We start from the raw sequence: 21,772 nt of genomic DNA, 5'->3' as shown, positions 1-21,772 counted from the left end.
GGCAGTATTATAGTAGTTATATTCTTGAACATAGGGGGCAGTATTATAGTAGTTATATTCTTGTACATAGGGGGCAGTATTATAGTAGTTATATTCTTGTACATAGGGGGCAGTATTATAGTAGCCACTGATGTTCCTGCATTGATGTATATCCTTCCTCATTATTAAAATTTAAGCATCAGAATCTGCGAGTGCCGGGATTTCTTCATTAGTATTATAGTAGAATCCTCTGACAATGATATAAGAATGATCACAGTTTGGCTTCCGCTGACGGCGCTTTGATTGAGTTACTGTAAATAATTCACTCTTAACCCTAAGAGGTAAAAGGCCTTAGAGCCCCTGCAAAGTGTGTGTCCCCTCTCACCATGACATAGCAGGCGTTTCTCATGCTTCAGGTAGACACTTTGTTCATATCTGTGGTAATGACGTTCAGATATCTTACTACTTAATATTTATATACATAGACATCCCCTTTAAGGCAAGCATTATATAATGTATTTAGAATTTTTCTCCTACAAGAATCCTTTAGTCTATTGATCATCGCTGTTAGACATCTCCGGGAAATGTTCTTGTGTTTGCAGCAATCAATAGCCTGTAAGTGGTTGGTATATGGGGAGACTCTCTGCTGATATCACGCTTGCAGATGAATAATTAATAACCTTACTTTGTTTGTGCCGCTGGTAATAAGCGTTCGCCATCATTCCCCCATGGGGGCAGTAAATAAGTAAATCTTCCCAGTTTCATAGTTTAGAGAGTGGATGGTCTGCTAGAGAGATAGTCTGCAGATGTACCATAGACATTAACATTGAGGGGGTCTTCTAAGCTAAAAATATAGACAACATGTTCATGGAATAGGTCCCCAATATCACATTTATGGGGGGTCTGACCCCCAGCGACCCCCACAAACCTTCATTGTTATATAGATTGATATATTTTACAGTTTATTATTGAGTTAATGCGTGCAGTATATTTCATATGTCAATGAGCTCCCCCTAGTGGTGACTGCATGCAAACAGAATTTTATCATATGACTTAAAGTTTATCACTATAGACGGGAATGGGAGGGGGAAATGCTGTCAGGGGCGGAGCTTAAATGCACTAATCAAGCTAATCTTGATAACTATGAAACTGTTTTATGTCTAGTAGTACATGGTAGCTATAAAATATATTATGTAACTGTTTTTTTTTTCCCCTTGATGGACATTTTGTTATTTTTTTCCAGATTAATGGGTCAGAAATTGAATATGAGTATGAAGAAATAACATTAGAGCGGGTAAGTGATAGTATGTTTTCTTTTTTACAAAGTTAACAAGTTTTCAACTTGAAATTTGCATTCCCCTTCCTTTTTCTTCTTTTGGGTTTGATATTAATCCTATGATGCCTCAACTCAGTATCACATGATCAGCCAGAAACAGAGCTGTTTCTGCTGTGTGTGCATTTATTTTCTTCATAAGTATGCAGTCAGGGAGGCTGAACAGTTAGCCACGTATTTATAACTGTGTAACTGGAACCTGTTTGATCATGATTAGTAGATGTGATGGGAATTTCTGTCCCTCCTGTAGAAACTGTGGAACAAATGTTATTTAAAGAGATAAAAACAGCAGTAAAGGACTGTCAATAGACAGAACTGACTCTGCTAGACTCTCCATCTCTTTTCTCTGTACTATAAGTATACAGTCAGGGAGACTAAGTTGGGAGCTCCTTATATATAGCTGTGTGACTCTAACCCATCTGATCATGATTAGTATGTGATGGGAGTTTCTGTCCCTCCTGTAGAATCTGTGGAGCAAATGTTATATAGAAAGAAAAAAACAGCATCAGAGGACTGAAAATATAGAACTGCCTCTGCTAGACTCTCCATCTCTATTCTCTGTGCTGTAAGTATAGAGTCAGGGAGGCTGAACTGGGAGCTCCTTATAAATAACAGTGTGACCGGAACTTGCCTGATCATTGTTAGTAGATGTGATGGGAGTTTCTATCCCTCCTGTGGAGTCTGTGTGGCACAGTCCATCCAACAGTCCCAATGAGATATATAGAGATAGATACAGCAAGGAAAGGAAGAAGTGACACATGGTACCTATCGGGGCAAGATTAAGGGTGGTGGACTCTCATGGGCAAAAAACTGGTGGGGGCTCCCAATTAATACCAAGTTACAGTACTGCCCTAATACCGAGACTAAATACATAAATCTTAATTTCTATATGAATGGACCATACAAAATGCATGGTGGAAAGTCAAGGGGGCGCTGTCTGTCTGGGGAATAGCCTGCCTCAGGTGCTGGTCACAGCAGGGACAGCAGAGAGCTTCAAGAAGGATCTAGATGCCTTTTTACACCTAAATAACATTGATGGTTATGTTATATAGAATTGTTTCCCATAAACCCTTCCTCATCCAATCCCTTCCCTTCCTTGGTTGAACTTGATGGACATGAGTCTTTTTACAACCCTATCAACTGTTTAACTTTAACACTTCAGCTGCTTTACCACATCATAACCGACACCACAGCAGCTTCAGCACATCATAACCAGCACCTCAGCAGCTTCACCACATCATAACCAACACCTCAGCTGCTTCACCACATCATAACCGACACCACAGCAGCTTCAGCACATCATAACAGACACCTCAGCAGCTTCACCACATCATAACCGACACCACAGCAGCTTCAGCACATCATAACCGACACCACAGCAGCTTCAGCACATCATAACCGGCACCTCAGCAGCTTCACCACATCATAACAGACACCTCAGCAGCTTCACCACATCATAACCGACACCACAGCAGCTTCAGCACATCATAACCGACACCACAGCAGCTTCAGCACATCATAACCGGCACCTCAGCAGCTTCACCACATCATAACAGACACCTCAGCAGCTTCACCACATCATAACCGACACCACAGCAGCTTCAGCACATCATAACCGACACCACAGCAGCTTCACCACATCATAACCGGCACCTCAGCAGCTTCACCACATCATAACAGACACCTCAGCTGCTTCACCACATCATAACCGGCACCTCAGCAGCTTCACCACATCATAACAGACACCTCAGCAGCTTCACCACATCATAACCGGCACCTCAGCAGCTTCACCACATCATAACAGACACCTCAGCAGCTTCACCACATCATAACAGACACCTCAGCAGCTTCACCACATCATAACCGGCACCTCAGCAGCTTCACCACATCATAACAGACACCTCAGCTGCTTCACCACATCATAACCGACACCACAGCAGCTTCAGCACATCATAACCGGCACCTCAGCTGCTTCACCACATCATAACCGACACCACAGCAGCTTCGGCACATCATAACCGACACCACAGAAGCTTCAGCACATCATAACCGGCACCTCAGCAGCTTCACCACATCATAACAGACACCTCAGCTGCTTCACCACATCATAACCGACACCTCAGAAGCTTCACCACATCATAACCGACACCACAGCATCTTCAGCACATCATAACCGGCACCTCAGCTGCTTCACCACATCATAACCGACACCTCAGCTGCTTCACCACATCATAACCGACACCACAGCATCTTCAGCACATCATAACCGGCACCTCAGCTGCTTCACCACATCATAACCGGCACCTCAGCTGCTTCACCACATCATAACCGGCACCTCAGCTGCTTCACCACATCATAACCGACACCTCAGAAGCTTCAGCACATCATAACCGACACCACAGCAGCTTCAGCACACCATAACCAACACCTCAGCAGCTTCACCACATCATAATCGACACCACAGCAGCTTCACCACATCATAACCGACACCTCAGCTGCTTCAGCACATCATAACCGACACCACAGCAGCTTCACCACATCATAACCGACACCTCAGAAGCTTCACCACATCATAACCGACACCTCAGCTGCTTCACCACATCATAACCGACACCTCAGTTGCTTCACCACTTCATAACAGACACATCAGCTGCTTCACCGCATCATAACCGACACCAGAACAGCTTCACCACATCATAACCGACACCACAACAGCTTCACCACATCATAACCGACACCACAGCAGCTTCAGCACATCATAACCGACACCACAGCAGCTTCACCACATCATAACCGACACCGCAGCAGCTTCAGCACATCATAACCAGCACCTCAGCAGCTTCACCACATCATAACCGACACCACAGCAGCTTCACCACATCATAACCGACACCTCAGAAGCTTCACCACATCATAACCGACACCACAGCAGGTTCAGCACATCATAACCGACACCACAGCTGCTTCAGCACATCATAACCGGCACCTCAGCAGCTTCACCACATCATAAACGACACCAGAGCAGCTTCAGCACATCATAACCGGCACCTCAGCAGCTTCACCACATCATAACAGACACCTCAGCTGCTTCACCACATCATAACCGACACCTCAGAAGCTTCACCACATCATAACTGACACCACAGCAGCTTCAGCACACCATAACCAACACCTCAGCTGCTTCACCACATCATAACCGACACCAGAGCAGCTTCAGCACATCATAACCGGCACCTCAGCAGCTTCACCACATCATAACCGACACCACAGCAGCTTCAGCACATCATAACCGACACCTCAGCAGCTTCACCACATCATAACCGACACCTCAGCAGCTTCACCACATCATAACCGACACCACAGCAGCTTCAGCACATCATAACCGACACCACAGCAGCTTCACCACATCATAACCGACACCACAGCAGCTTCAGCACATCATAACCGACACCACAGCAGCTTCAGCACATCATAACCGGCACCTCAGCAGCTTCACCACATCATAACAGACACCTCAGCAGCTTCACCACATCATAACCGACACCACAGCAGCTTCAGCACATCATAACCGACACCACAGCAGCTTCAGCACATCATAAACGACACCACAGCAGCTTCAGCACATCATAACCGACACCACAGCTGCTTCAGCACATCATAACCGGCACCTCAGCAGCTTCACCACATCATAACCGACACCACAGCAGCTTCAGCACATCATAACCGACACCACAGCAGCTTCAGCACATCATAACCGACACCACAGCAGCTTCAGCACATCATAACAGACACCTCAGCTGCTTCACCACATCATAACAGACACCTCAGCTGCTTCACCACATCATAACCGGCACCTCAGCTGCTTCACCACATCATAACAGACACCTCAGCTGCTTCACCACATCATACCTGACACCAGTGCTCCTGAAACTGTATAGGTGCCCCTAAAGATAGTATGCTAATCTCCACATGTGTGGTAAAAGGTCCATTTTAAGCCAGAACAGAGCTATAATGTAGACTCTTCTCCATATGCCCATCTGTTCTATAATTATGTATATTCTGCAACCTTTGTGCATAAATTATGATGCACAGGTTGTAAGTATTTATTTCATTGTGTATCCTCATAGGATGCCAGTTTTTCATGTCAAGATGTCACAGAAATTCTTCTGATTTCTTCTAGTTTTGGCTAGTAGACTCCTCAGGGGCAGGGCTTCAGAAAGGGGTGTGGCATCAATATATTTGTATTTTATAGCAGACAGCACAGGGGGACTTCCACAAGAAGGACAGCCGGTTAAATAAAGAGTCAAGCAGATGGCATAACGTTTAGAAGTAGAAAATTGCTGTACTGGTAGTCAGGACTCGCCTCTGTTGCACCAAGAAGCTAATTTGCATAAAAAATACAGGTTGCTGGGTAAAAAAAAAATGAAATCTTACAATCTTATAAAGTACCTTACACAACACTGGCTTTATTTTTAGGGGGATTCGGAAGCGCAAAGATTCACTTGAAAGGTGGAAACCCGCTTTAACCCCTTACCGACATGTGACGTAATACTACGTAATACTACGTCACATGCCGGGTGCATGGAGAGGGCTCACCTAGTCATTAACCTATTCATTACAATGTGCGATCAGCACATTGTAATGAATGAGGAGTAAAATCCCCATTTACTGCCATACTGTAGTATGGCAGTATATGATAGGATAGATCAGACAACCTAGGGTTAAAGTACCCTAGATAGTCTGAAAAATAGTAAAAATAGAAATAAAAAAAAAGTTTAAAAAAAAAAAAAACCTAAAAACTCAAATCACCCCCCTTTCCCTAGAACTGATATAAATATAAATAAACAGTAAAAATCATAAACACATTAGGTATCGCCGTTTATTCCCGATCTATAAAAATATGATAACGGTTTTCACTGCATTTAACCCTGTAATGGAAAATCGCGCCCAAAGTGAAAAATGGCACATTTTTGCCATTTTTAAAAAATTTTTAAATTCTTTAAAAAGTGATCAAAAGGTTGTACAGTCCTAAAAATGATAACAATTGTCATCAAAATCCGCAAAAACCACCACCACCCACAGCTCCGTACACCAAAGTATAAAAAAGTTATTAGCGCCAGAAGATGGCAAAATCCCCCCCAAAAAATTTTGTACAGGAGGTTTTAGTTTTTGTAAATGTATGAAAACATTATAAAACCTATGCAAATTTGTTATCCCCGTAATCGTACCGACCCAAAGAGTAAAGTAGACATGTCATTTGGGGTGCACAGTGAAATCCGTAAAAACCAAGCCCCCCAGAATACGGCACAAATGCGGGTTATTACTAATTTCAATGTATTTGGAATTTTCCCGCTTCCCAGTACATGGCATGGAATATTAAATATCACCATTTTGAAGTGTAATTTGTTACGCAGCAAATAAGCCATACCACAGCTCTGTGCATGGAAAAATAAAAAAATATATAGATTTTTGAAGGTGGGCAGTGAAAAATGAAAACGCAAAAATGAAAAAGGGCTGCGGAGGCACTGGGGCACATTTACTTACCCGGTCCTGTCGCGATCTAGCGGCGCGGTTTTCCGTCGAGGATTCGGGTCTTCCGGCGATTCACTAAGGTAGTGCGCCCGATGTCCACCAGGTGTCGCTTCTGCGCCGAGGTCCACTGGAGTTCGCCGGGGTTCACCATCCTATGCTGGGTGCAGGTAAGCGCATGTCAAGCAACACTTTTTACTGAATCCCTCGGGTTTTCCGACGGCCACACCCCACGATTTCCGTCGTGTGCATGCTGGCGATGCGCCACAATCTGATCGCATGCGCCAAAAACCCGGGGCTATTCAGGGAAAAATGGTAATATTCGGGAAAGCCGCCGAAAAATTGCGATTCGGCCCTTAGTAAATGACCCCCTGTATGTATACAATACTGAATTAGGGCACATAAATAAAGTTTTAAAGCAATGTCATAGAAAGAAGACAAAGTTTCCTCACTTCTTTAAAAGTCAAATTCTAGTATTCCCGGCAGATTTAGGACTGATGGAAAATCTATATGTTCTCCGCTATCTGCCTGGAGGAAGACATTTGATCTCCGCCTTGGGACAGTATAAATTGTCGCTGCGCCCCTTTCAAGCTTACAGTAATTATCAAAGTGGTTAATGAGCTTATAATGTATGGTCTCAGGTCCCAGCCACAGATACAGACTGCTGAATGTCATACTGCGGCGGCATGGGACTGAGAGGCCAAAATGTACTACATAATAGCACAGCGTATAATATGCACACAAAAAATTATACACAAAAATAAGCATAACAACACAGATCCCTACAAGGACCAATGCAAAGAACTAAGGGACCATGAGCAGGAACAGTATTCACTCCATTACTTGTGTCTAGTTGACAATTTACTAGTGATAGTCTTTCCTCCTGAATGACTACAAAGGTGGCGTAGAATTCCCAGGCCCTTTTAAAGGGAACCTGTCACCAAATTTTTCACAAATACAGCAAGTGGCAGGTTCCCATAGAGCCCTAGTAACTAACTGACCCCCTTCTATTAGCTAAAAATTGTTCCCCTCAGATTTCTATATGTTAAACTTTAAAATTTTACCAGGTATTCACGGATGTCTATGGTGAGTCGAAGTGGGAGTGGCCTCCTCCAGCTGAATCCAACAGCTCCTCCCCGTGCATTCTCTGCATGAAGAATTAATGTCATGTGACCATGATGACATCATTGCAGGTCCTTTAGCCTCCTAACATTACCAAATTGTACACCAAGCACATATCTCATGAAATCACTGCATATCATATCACATGAAATCACAGTAGCGTGCATGGAGAGGAGTAGAAGTCCATGCATGCATCCTGTGATTTTTTATGTGGTCAGATATGTGCATGGGGTACAGTTTTCTAAAGTTGAGAGGCTAAGGGACCCGTGATGTCGTCACCATGGTCACATGGCATTAGACCATGTACCTCAACTCACTCTATAGATCCCTAGATACCAGGCAAGTTTATAAATCAGATTTTATGGGGATGTGAGGGAAACAAGTTTTAGCTAAAAGAAGGGGGTCCGATATTTACTAGTGCTCTATGGGAACCTGCTACTAGCTCTATTTGTGAAAAATGTGGTGACAGGTTCCGTTTAAAACATAGTGATTTGATACATGCCTCCCAATTGTACAATAGGGCAGTATTATAAGTTATACTCTTGCACTTATGGGGAAGTTTTATAGCAGTTATATTCTTGTACATAGGAGGCAGTATTATAGTAGTTCTATTCTTGTACATAGGGGTAGTATTATAGTAGTTCTATTCTTGTATATAAGGGGCAGTATTATAGTAGTTATATTCTTGTACATAGGGGGCAGTATTATAGTAGTTATATTCTTGTACATATGAGCAGTATTATAGTAGTTATATTCTTGTACATAGGGGACAGTATTATAGTAGTTATATTCCTGTACATAGGGGGCAGTATTATAGTAGTGATATTCTTGTACATAGGAGCAGTATTATAGTAGTTATATTCTTGTACATAGAGGGCAGTATTATAGTAGTTATATTCCTGTACATAGGGGGCAGTATTATAGTAGTTATATTCTTGTACTTAGGGGTAATATTATAGTAGTTCTATTCTTGTATATAGGGGGCAGTATTATAGTAGTTCTATTCTTGTACATAGGGGGCAGTATTATAGTAGTTATATTCTTGTACATAGGGGGCAGTATTATAGTAGTTATATTCTTGTACAAAGAGGGCAGTATTATAGTAGTTATATTCTTGTACATAGGAGCAGTATTATAGTAGTTATATTCTTGTACATAGGGGGGCAGTAATATAGTAGTTATATTCTTGTACATAGGGGACAGTATTATAGTAGTTATATTCTTGTACATAGGGGACAGTATTATAGTAGTTATATTCCTGTACATAGGGGGCAGTATTATAGTAGTCATATTCTTGTACATAGGAGCAGTATTGTAGTAGTTAAATTCTTGTACATAGGGGCAGTATTATAGTAGTTATATTCCTGTACATAGGGGGCAGTATTATAGTAGTCATATTCTTGTACATAGGGGGCAGTATTATAGTAGTTATATTCTTGTACATAGGGGGCAGTATTATAGTAGTTATATTCTTGTACATAGGAGGCAGTATTATAGCAGTTATATTCTTGTACATAGGGGGCAGTATTATAGTAGTTATATTCTTGTACATAGGGGGCAGTATTATAGTAGTCATATTCTTGTACATAGGGGGCAGTATTATAGTAGTCATATTTTCGTACATAGGGGGCAGTATTATAGTAGTCATATTCTTGTACATAGGGGGCAGTATTATAGTAGTTATATTCTTGTACATAGGGGCAGTATTATAGAAGTTATACTCTTGTGCTTATGGGGCATTATTATGGTAGTTATATCGTATAGTTATACAGTATAATACTTTATGTGTTACCATTAAGTAAACATGACATCCTGTAAAATAATTACTATACTATCCGGCTTCTACTGTTCCTACATCTAATGGAATGAATAGTAACACTATGAGAAAACTTTCAAGTAAACACATAAATAATACCGCACATAAATATTCCTATCACAAGCTAATTATAAAAGTGATTCTCCCAGCGCAGGACTCATTAGCAGTCATGTAGCACTAAATCAAATCTATGCGATTCACGGGAGAGTTAGGAACGGATTTGGGAATACATTGTGCATCACCGTAATGAAACAAGCCCTGCGGCCCAGCACAGCCTGGCTCCTCCATATAAGTACATGTGATCTCGCTCCATTATTCATCCCCTCCCCCCGCACGTTATACATGTTCATTTTTTAGATTCCCACATTTTGACGTTCGGTGCTGCCCTTTCCAAATGAATATGTTTTATAGCAACTTATCTTAACATTTCCATCTTGTGAGTTGTTAATAACCCAATTAACATGTGAGGCCGACACTAAGAGAATCCATAATGAGGCGATTTGTCGCATCTCATACCGTCCCCAGCTAAATACATCATCTCCAGTCTGGGAACGGGCAATTTATGTGATTATATGGTCCAGCGCACTACGTGTCTGTCATCATAGAGACTGTATAGGGACAACCCACACGTGCTACATATAGGCCATATAGTACAAGAATACATAGAATAATCGTCAATTCTTTTTAGTTCTCTTTCATAATCCCCATCTGACATGCAAAGTACCATGACCCTGGCATCACCACTGGATCTTCTCCAGGTCTTAGGCCTAATTCACATGAACATGAGGGGGCCATATGTACGGCCACCTGTGCACCCGTGAATATGTCCCCCATAGATGGCAATAGGATATGATGCCGCACACGTGTGGTACCGTGCCGCTCCGTACATGGGAAAAGGGTAGAAAATGTCCTATCCATCCCCATGTGCATCTCTTTGGACAGTGGACGGGTCACCCTTCCTTCTCTCATTGCCGAGCGGGTATACGTTAGTCTGAATTCCCCCTTAGGCCCTGCACTATACTCCTCAGGCTTATGGGAGTCCCTCTGCTGCAGGTTCTCTCGCAGGGTTTGTCTCTCCAGGGATCTTCTCCTCTGTCTGGGTGCAGGAGTGGGGGGCTGTGCACCGGCTGCTGATATCTCACTCTGCTGCATCACCTGTGCTCCTCCACGCTGGCTGCTCATAGAACTTGCTGCTTTCACTGCTGCTTCACTCACTTTCACTTCTTCATTCTTTCTCATCACAACCGCATTGTCTGCAATCTGTCCACAATCTTAATTACTTGTCACTTTGGGATTCACATCCCTATCAGAAGGTTTTTGTGAGTTCACTCCTAGGCCTGGAAGCCTGGGCCTTGCCTGGGGAATCTACCCACCCAGGGTGGCCCCGCCCTGGGCTAGCTCCAGACATGAGGAGGGTCATAGTAGTATTATAGTAGTTATATCATACCTCCCAACATTTGTGAAAGGGAAAGAGGGACAAAATGGCAGCACGCGGCGATCCCCCTAAGCCACAGCCCCAATCACTCCCTGGCCACGCCCCAAATTTTATCCATATTATAACAATAAAAATCATCTCAATAAAAAAAAAATAAATAAATTATCCTCATTGGGATTTGAACCCAGAACCTGCAGTGTCCATGTACAATAATGACACAGTGCCCCAACCAACTGAGCTATAATCTCAGCAATTAACAAGGTAGAGAATTTTGGCAACTAAGAACTATGACCACTGTTACACTGTGACACAGATTTAATGCTTTGGTATATAGAGAGGGATCTTCTCAGAGATTATTGTAATTATTGAGACTATTATTATTATGGAGATTATTATTATTATTATTATTGAGATGATTATTATTATTTTTACTATTATTAATAATCATCTCCATAATAATAAAAATAATAAAATTTATAATAATAATAATAATAATAATAATAGTCTCAATAATTACAATAATAATCTCTGAGAAGATCCCTCTCTATATATCAGTGCATTAGTCTGTGTCACAGTGTAAATGGCAGATAACACTTCTTAGTTACCAGAAATCCTATGACAAGTATCACTGGTCTTAGAGCTCAGTTAGTTAAGCTCCTGTCTATGGTGCAGAGGGTCCCAGATTCAAATCTCAGCCTGGCCAAAACTTTATGTAATTTAATTAAATAAAGAGCTTGTGTCTGGGGAAGCCCTGGAGACCATATATGGACAGATGCTGATCTGAGCCTGATGGCGTGGTCCCTGCTCTCTATGTTTGCTCTGGGGAACCCTAGGAGATGCAGTGACCATATATGGATAATGATCTGAACCTGATGACGTGGTCCCTGCTCTCCAGCCGACACTTCTCTGAAAAGGATTCCCTGCCCGATGTCTGCTCTGGGGAAGCCTAGGAGATGCAGTGACCATATATGGACAGATACTGATCTGAAGCTGATGACGTGGTCCCTGCTCTCCGCTAAGCCCGACACTTCTCTGAAAAGGATTCCCTGCCCGATGTCTGTAGAAGCCATTCTGTACTATGGGTTCAGGCTTTCAAAGTATTTACTATGGGGACACAGCGGGACCTGGGGGGAAAATCCGTGACAATCTCATAGCTGCCCGTGACGCGGGGCAGAGGTAAGAAAAACGGGAAAGTCCCGTCAAAATCAGGACTGTTGGGAGCTATGTACAGGTTATATTCCTGTACATAGGGGGCAGTATTATAGTAGTTACATTCCTGTACATAGAGGGCAGTATTATAGTAGTTATATTCCTGTACATAGGGGGCAGTATTATAGTAGTTATATTCTTGTACATAGGGGCAGTATTATAGTAGTTATATTCTTGTACATAGGGGCAGTATTATAGTAGTTATATTCTTGTATATAGGAGCAGTATTATAGTAGTTATATTCTTGTACACAGGGGGCAGTATTATAGTAGTTATATTCTTGTACATAGGGGGCAGTATTATAGTAGTTATATTCTTGTACATAGGGAGCAGTATTATAGTAGTTATATTCTTGTACATAGGGGCAGTATTATAGTAGTTATATTCATGTACATAGGGAGCAGTATTATAGTAGTTATATTCTTGTACATAGGGTACAGTATTGAAGTCGTTATATTCTTGTACATAGGGGGCAGTATTATAGTAGTTATATTCTTGTACATAGGAGGTAGTATTATAGTAATTATATTCTTGTACATAGGGAGCAGTATTATAGTAGTTATATTCTTGTACATAGGGAGCAGTATTATAATAGTTATATTCTTGTACATAGGGGGCAGTATTATAGTAGTTATATTCTTGTACATAGGGGGCAGTATTGTAGTTATATTCTTGTACATAGGGGGCAGTATTATAGTAGTTATATTCCTGTACATAGAGGGCAGTATTATAGTAGTTATATTCCTGTACATAGGGGGCAGTATTATAGTAGTTATATTCTTGTACATAGGGGCAGTATTATAGTAGTTATATTCTTGTACATAGGGGCAGTATTATAGTAGTTATATTCTTGTATATAGGAGCAGTATTATAGTAGTTATATTCTTGTACACAGGGGGCAGTATTATAGTAGTTATATTCTTGTACATAGGGGGCAGTATTATAGTAGTTATATTCTTGTACATAGGGAGCAGTATTATAGTAGTTATATTCTTGTACATAGGGGCAGTATTATAGTAGTTATATTCATGTACATAGGGAGCAGTATTATAGTAGTTATATTCTTGTACATAGGGTACAGTATTGAAGTCGTTATATTCTTGTACATAGGGGGCAGTATTATAGTAGTTATATTCTTGTACATAGGAGGTAGTATTATAGTAATTATATTCTTGTACATAGGGAGCAGTATTATAGTAGTTATATTCTTGTACATAGGGAGCAGTATTATAATAGTTATATTCTTGTACATAGGGGGCAGTATTATAGTAGTTATATTCTTGTACATAGGGGGCAGTATTGTAGTTATATTCTTGTACATAGGGGGCAGTATTATAGTAGTTATATTCTTGTACATAGGGGGCAGTATTATAGTAGTTATATTCTTGTACATAGGGGCAGTATTATAGTAGATATATTCCTGTACATAAGGGGCAGTATTATAGTAGTTATATTCTTGTACATAGGGGGCAGTATTATAGTAGTTATATTCTTGTACATAGGGGGCAGTATTATAGTAGTTTATTCTTGTACATAGGGGGCAGTATTATAGTAGTAATATTCTTGTACATAGGGGACAGTATTGAAGTCGTTATATTCTTGTACATAGGGGGCAGTATTATAGTAGTTATATTCTTGTACATAGGCGGCAGTATTATAGTAGTTATATTCTTGTACATAGGGGACAGTATTGAAGTCGTTATATTCTTGTACATAGGGGGCAGTATTATAGTAGTTATATTCTTGTACATAGGGGGCAGTATTATAGTAGTTATATTCTTGTACATAGGGGGCAGTATTATAGCAGTTATATTCTTGTACATAGGGGGCAGTATTATAGTAGTTATATTCTTGTACATAGGAGGCAGTATTATAGTAGTTATATTCCTGTATATAGGGGGCAGTATTATAGCAGTTATATTATTGTACATAGGGGGCAGTATTATAGTAGCTATATTCTTGTACATAGGGGGCAGTATTATAGTAGTTATATTCTTGTACATAGGGGGCAGTATTATAGTAGTTATATTCCTGTACATAGGGGGCAGTATTATAGTAGTTATATTCTTGTACATAGGGGGCAGTATTATAGTAGTTATATTCCTGTACATAGGGGGCAGTATTATAGTAGTTATATTCTTGTACATAGGGGGCAGTATTATAGTAGTTATATTCTTATACATAGGGGGCAGTATTATAGTAGTTATATTCTTGTACATAGGGGGAGTATTATAGTAGTTATATTCTTGTACATAGAATGCAGAATTTTGGTAGTTAGTATATAACATGAAGTATGATGGGCATTTTATGTCCGTAACCCTCGTATTATGTATTAATCCAAGATTGAGTTGAAAAAAAAATTTAAATAAATTCAGTCTATGGGCACAGATGGTCGTGGTTGTACTCGTGAGACTGATACATTCATTTTCAATATAAATTCACTGAGCTTTAAATAAACCCCACTGACAGATGGAGAATTATTCTGTGATAAGAATTTGTTTAAAGAGACTCTCCAACCAGAGTATCGTTTAAGGCCCCGAATAAAAGTTTTTCGTCCCATCCTGCCGAGTGTGCATGTGCGTCGGAGGGAGTCATTAGAGAAATCTCATTGACCATTTGACCCTCCCCTTATGTCATGTCTTGTACAGGGACATCCCAAAGATGCAGTTCCTTGACTCTCTTCCCCAGATCCATGTATAATTTCTTAAAGGGGATTCTCCACCTCTAACAGACCTCCTAGCACATTTGTCAACTTTTGGCAAAAATTTTGGCTTACATCATGGGTTAAATTGCCGTTACTAATTTTGAGTTATGTTATTCTTCTCTATTTACATCTAATATTTTACTGTAGATGATATTCTATCAGCTCTCACTAAGATTTATACCTTAAAGGGACCCTACTATGTCCCAGATCACGCCACAGGTAAATGTATCATTGTATAGGGCACTTTCTAAGATTCCCAGACGATACCTTTCTTGTTTCTCAGTGATCTGTCGTTTCAGAGAAAAATTTAGTTTTCATCATTATGCAAATGAGGAGGATCAGGGGCGGGGCCTCAACAAATGATGTACCTTTTTCTATCCGGGTGGTATGGGTTGGCATAAATAGAAGGAACCAAATGCACCACTAGAATTGGCTCCTCCCCTAGTGCACCGGAGAGCTCATTTGCATAAATATAAAATCTCGGAAGCTTTCGTCGGAAATGATCAAATTAAGTGCCCTATACAATGATGTTGGTACCCTGCGTCTCCCAGAATGCAATGCAGCCAAGAACGGCTAAGTAAAGAATATAGTAGCACATTTTTGGGATCGTGTCATTTAGTATGAAGAATGGGGATGTGCGTGCGTTAGTCTTATCTCTGTTGGAGCAGGTCTGCAGTAAACACAGTGACGGAGCCTCAGCTGTCTGCAGCCCACGCAGCTCTGTGCATAAGTCATGCAGAATCAATGCTGCACACAACAAGGTGGCTGGAGGCTAACGGGCAGTGACTTGGATGATATTTAAGAAGATTCGTATCTATGATTTCCTCTTCCATGGATATACCATGTACCTGCGTCTGAGAGACCGCAGATTATTAACATTTTAATGGCTGGATGCTGATTGGCTCGTATTATCTGGGAAGATTGTATCGCAAGTCGCCGTCCCCTGTGTCTTATTTATAGTATGGATGAAGTGTCCTCTGCTGCTTATTCCTTATCTTCACATATCCTGGAGCCCCATTATACTTCATTATTACAACCTTACATGAATACTAAAGAGAAACACGGTGTAAACTTAAAGGGAAACTGTCAGCAGGACAGGATTGTAATAGAAGCATGCCCTCACACTGCTATTCTCTGTGCTCTCTGCAGGCAGTGTTAGGGATTGTCCCTGGAGAGATGTATAATCATAACTTTGTGTATGTTGTTAGAAGCATCAGGACTGTGCAATATAGATTTGTATTACAGGTTTGTAGATTCTCTAGGTGAATCAGGTTTGTGTGCCCTCACACTGCTATTCTCTGTGCTCTCTGCAGTCAGTGTTAGAGCTTGCCCCTGGATAGATGTATAATCATAACTTTGCACATGTTATTAGAAGCATCAGGACTGTGCAGTATTGTTTTTATATTCCAGGATTATAGCTTCTCTAAGTGCATTAGGGGGGGTGTCCTCTCACTGCTATTCTCTGTGCTCTCTGCAGACAGTCTTGGATATTGTTCCTGGAGAGATGTGTAATCCTACCTTGGTGTATGTTGTTAGCAGCAGCAGGACTGCGATATATGGATTTATATTCTAGGATAGAACCAGACGTTTGTCCTCACACTGCTGTGCTCTGAGCTCACAGACCCTCCCATACTACAGTAGTCAATCAAATCAGAGGGGTTGTGGAGCAGTTCAGTGCAGAAAGTGCAGCAGTGTGATGGCGCATCCCCAGTGCACTTGGAGAAGCTTCCATCTTGGAGATGGATCTCATCCAAAAGGGTTTATCTATGTTATAGTCCTATGACACACAGGGGAGAAGGTGGGAGCTCACACCCAGGATTATAATGATGAGCAGGAGGGGGGGGTCTTGACTGATCTCCTGGGGCCATAGACATTCTTTGACATATTTCTGTTTTGTTAGTAATAAGATCAAAAAAGTATCCAAGGAATTTAGGGTATTAATGGCAAACTTTTTTGCTACTTGGTTACCACAGGGGTCTGTATAGCAGAGGTCAGAGTCACTAGTGGGGACCACAGGGGTCTGTATAGCAGAGGTCACAGTCACTAGTGGCGACCACAGGGGTCTGTATAGCAGAGGTCACAGTCACTAGTGGTGACCACAGGGGTCTGTATAGCAGAGGTCACAGTCACATTTGGGGGGTACCACAGGGGTCTGTACAGCAGAGGTCACAGTCACTAGTGGGGTACCACAGGGGTCTGTATAGCAGAGGTCACAGTCACTAGTGGGGTACCACAGGGGTCTGTATAGCAGAGGTCACAGTCACTAGTGGGGACCACAGGGGTCTGTATAGCAGAGGTCACAGTCACTAGTGGCGACCACAGGGGTCTGTATAGCAGAGGTCACAGTCACTAGTGGGGTACCACAGGGGTCTGTATAGCAGAGGTCACAGTCACTAGTGGCGACCACAGGGGTCTGTATAGCAGAGGTCACAGTCACTAGTGGGGTACCACAGGGGTCTGTATAGCAGAGGTCACAGTCACTAGTGGCGACCACAGGGGTCTGTATAGCAGAGGTCACAGTCACTAGTGGGGACCACAGGGGTCTGTATAGCAGAGGTCACAGTCACTAGTGGGGTACCACAGGGGTCTGTATAGCAGAGGTCACAGTCACTAGTGGTGACCACAGGGGTCTGTATAGCAGAGGTCACAGTCACTAGTGGGGTACCACAGGGGTCTGTATAGCAGAGGTCACAGTCACTAGTGGCGACCACAGGGGTCTGTATAGCAGAGGTCACAGTCACTAGTGGGGACCACAGGGTTCTGTATAGCAGAGGTCACAGTCACTAGTGGGGTACCACAGGGGTCTGTATAGCAGAGGTCACAGTCACTAGTGGCGACCACAGGGGTCTGTATAGCAGAGGTCACAGTCACTAGTGGGGTACCACAGGGGTCTGTATAGCAGAGGTCACAGTCACTAGTGGCGACCACAGGGGTCTGTATAGCAGAGGTCACAGTCACTAGTGGGGACCACAGGGGTCTGTATAGCAGAGGTCACAGTCACTAGTGGGGACCACAGGGGTCTGTATAGCAGAGGTCACAGTCACTAGTGGGGACCACAGGGGTCTGTATAGCAGAGGTCACAGTCACTAGTGGGGTACCACAGGGGTCTGTATAGCAGAGGTCACAGTCACTAGTGGGGGACCACAGGGGTCTGTATAGCAGAGGTCACAGTCACTAGTGGGTACCACAGGGGTCTGTATAGCAGAGGTCACAGTCACTAGTGGGGACCACAGGGGTCTGTATAGCAGAGGTCACAGTCACTAGTGGGGACCACAGGGGTCTGTATAGCAGAGGTCACAGTCACTAGTGGGGACCACAGGGGTCTGTATAGCAGAGGTCACAGTCACTAGTGGGGACCACAGGGGTCTGTATAGCAGAGGTCACAGTCACTAGTGGGGTACCACAGGGGTCTGTATAGCAGAGGTCACAGTCACTAGTGGGGTACCACAGGGGTCTGTATAGCAGAGGTCACAGTCACTAGTGGGGACCACAGGGGTCTGTATAGCAGAGGTCACAGTCACTAGTGGGGACCACAGGGGTCTGTATAGCAGAGGTCACAGTCACTAGTGGGGACCACAGGGGTCTGTATAGCAGAGGTCACAGTCACTAGTGGGGACCACAGGGGTCTGTATAGCAGAGGTCACAGTCACTAGTGGGGACCACAGGGGTCTGTATAGCAGAGGTCACAGTCACTAGTGGGGTACCACAGGGGTCTGTATAGCAGAGGTCACAGTCACTAGTGGGGTACCACAGGGGTCTGTATAGCAGAGGTCACAGTCACTAGTGGGGACCACAGGGGTCTGTATAGCAGAGGTCACAGTCACTAGTGGGGACCACAGGGGTCTGTATAGCAGAGGTCACAGTCACTAGTGGGGACCACAGGGGTCTGTATAGCAGAGGTCACAGTCACTAGTGGGGACCACAGGGGTCTGTATAGCAGAGGTCACAGTCACTAGTGGGGACCACAGGGGTCTGTATAGCAGAGGTCACAGTCACTAGTGGGGACCACAGGGGTCTGTATAGCAGAGGTCACAGTCACTAGTGGGGACCACAGGGGTCTGTATAGCAGAGGTCACAGTCACTAGTGGGGACCACAGGGGTCTGTATAGCAGAGGTCACAGTCACTAGTGGGGTACCACAGGGGTCTGTATAGCAGAGGTCACAGTCACTAGTGGGGACCACAGGGGTCTGTATAGCAGAGGTCACAGTCACTAGTGGGGACCACAGGGGTAGGTATTGCAGAGGTCACAGTCACTAGTGGGGACCACAGGGGTCTGTATAGCAGAGGTCACAGTCACTAGTGGGGACCACAGGGGTTCTGTATAGCAGAGGTCACAGTCACTAGTGGGGTACCACAGGGGTCTGTATAGCAGAGGTCACAGTCACTAGTGGGGTACCACAGGGGTCTGTATAGCAGAGGTCACAGTCACTAGTGGGGACCACAGGGGTAGGTATTGCAGAGGTCACAGTCACTAGTGGGGACCACAGGGGTCTGTATAGCAGAGGTCACAGTCACTAGTGGGGACCACAGGGGTTCTGTATAGCAGAGGTCACAGTCACTAGTGGGGACTACAGGGGTCTGTATAGCAGAGGTCACAGTCACTAGTGGGGACCACAGGGGTAGGTATTGCAGAGGTCAGAGTCAAGAGTGAGGTACAACAGGGGTCTGTACTGTAGAGGTCAAAGTCACTAGTGGGGTACCACAGGGGTCTGTACAGTAGAGGTCACAGTCACTAGTGGGGTACCACACAGGTTTGTACTCCAGAGGTCACAGTCAATAGTGAGTGACCACAGAGGCAGTGGCGTACGTATCGCAGTTGCAGGAAGTGCAGGTGAGACCGGGCCCATCAGAAGGGGGGGGGGGGGGCTGTCACTAATGCCACTGTCTGTCTTGGCCTGGGCCGCCCCCGTCATGCATTGTCTGGCAGAGTGCTAAATGATGTGCGGCGGCCGGGGAGGGTGCGCCCGCCATAATGTCTTTACTCTCCGGCGTTCTGTATCGGCAGCTGACTTTTCCTCCCTACTGTCCACACAGCCGGCCACTCTCCCTCCTGCTCGCCGGCACAGCCGGTGGTCCTCCCCCACAGCCCAGCAGCACAGCCGGCCACTCTCCCTCCTGCCCGCATACAACGCTGGCCACTCTTCCCCCAGCTCTCCAGACATGTCCTATCTTTTCCCGTAATACGGCGCAGTGCGCCATGTATCTATATGTAAAGGGACGCCCCCTCCTCCTGTCCCGTGCGCCGACGTGTGCCCACCGTGCAAATTCGGGGAAGGGGGGGGTCCCATGCAGAAGTTTGTAATGTGGCCCAGCCTCTTTTAGTTAAGCCACTGCACAGAAGTCTGTACTGCAGAGGTCACTAGTGAGGTACCATAGGGGTCTGTATTGTTATAGTCATTTGTAGGGTACCACAGGGGTCAGGACTGGGTCCTCATCTTTTTGATCTATTATGGTAATAATGACCTGGCATAGTCTGTACAGAGAATAGTTTTAATATAAACCTGGAACATTTAAAACATTTTGTTTTCTTGCAACTTTGAGAACTTATTTGACATTTGAGTTGTTTTTATGCCTCTTTTATTATGCAATGTATCCAGGACGGAGTCATTGATTATTTGTATCTACAGGGAAATTCGGGTCTTGGATTCAGTATTGCTGGAGGAATAGATAACCCTCATGTAGGAGATGACCCAGGGATATTTATAACAAAAATTATACCAGGAGGAGCAGCGGCCGAAGATGGAAGACTCAGGTAAGACCTAAAACCTGGATGTCTGTACATTGTGGGCATCGCCGAGCTTACCGTATATTCCGGTGTATAAGACGACCCCCCTACTTTCCTGTTTAAAATATAGAGTTTAAGATATATTCGCCGTGTAAGACTACCCCTTTTCCAACGCATACAAAACACAGGTAAAAATGTAAAAAAAAAAAAGATTTGAATTTAACATGGTCCTTTTTTTAATTTAAATTCTTATGACATGCAGGTATATAGCAGGAAAACTGTCGCTCATAAACATAAGGCATACAACAACAACATTACCATCGGTATGCATAAAAACATTGCCATAATTAATGCCCCCACCCACCAGTAGCCATAATTAATGTCCCCCCCTCACCAGTATCCATAATTAATGCCCCCCCTCACCAGTATCCATAATTAATGCCCCCACCCACCAGTAGCCATAATTAATGCCCCCACCCACCAGTAGCCATAATTAATGTCCCCACCCCCAGCAGTAGCTATAATCAATGTCCCCACCCCCAGCAGTAGCCGGGATTAATGTCCCCCCTAGCAGTAGCCATAATCAATGTCCCCCCCACCAGTAGCCGTGATTAATGTCCCCCATAGGTAATATCCCCCCCCCCCAAATAGCCATTTCCTAACTTTCACCTATGCCTCCCCCCCCAAATAGAAACAGGGCCCCATAGATTTAAGCAAAATGAAAAATAAAACTTACCTAGTTATTCCGCTCCTCTTCGCGCCCTCTCTCTCTTCTAAAGATCGGCGCAGGCGACGGCTGATGACGCGTCTGCCAGGTCAGGTGCCGGGTCATAGACCTCAGCAGACCCGGAGCAGGCAGGTGCGTCATTAAGCCTGTGCCGGCGTCGATGGATGAGGTGGGTGGGAAGGTGGGTGGGAC

The 21,772-nt window shown here is 43.7% G+C and overlaps 1 protein-coding gene across 9 annotated transcripts in view; it reads left to right on the top strand.

Moving 5' to 3' along the window:
* The window catches only part of DLG2 (discs large MAGUK scaffold protein 2), an 860,202-nt gene that overhangs the window by 554,152 nt on the left and 284,278 nt on the right, over positions 1–21,772 (top strand). For all 9 annotated transcript variants that reach the window (XM_072134001.1, XM_072134002.1, XM_072134007.1 and 6 more), the window contains 2 exons: positions 1,223–1,273; positions 20,756–20,880. In XM_072134001.1, coding sequence (XP_071990102.1) covers positions 1,223–1,273; positions 20,756–20,880 — 176 coding nt within the window. The remainder of the gene's footprint in view (positions 1–1,222; positions 1,274–20,755; positions 20,881–21,772) is intronic.

The sequence above is a fragment of the Engystomops pustulosus genome, chromosome 2, assembly GCF_040894005.1.
Source record: "Engystomops pustulosus chromosome 2, aEngPut4.maternal, whole genome shotgun sequence".
NCBI lineage: Eukaryota > Metazoa > Chordata > Amphibia > Anura > Leptodactylidae > Engystomops > Engystomops pustulosus.
The sequence above is the reverse complement of the archived record's forward strand: the minus strand, read 5'-3'. Positions and strand labels throughout refer to the sequence as shown.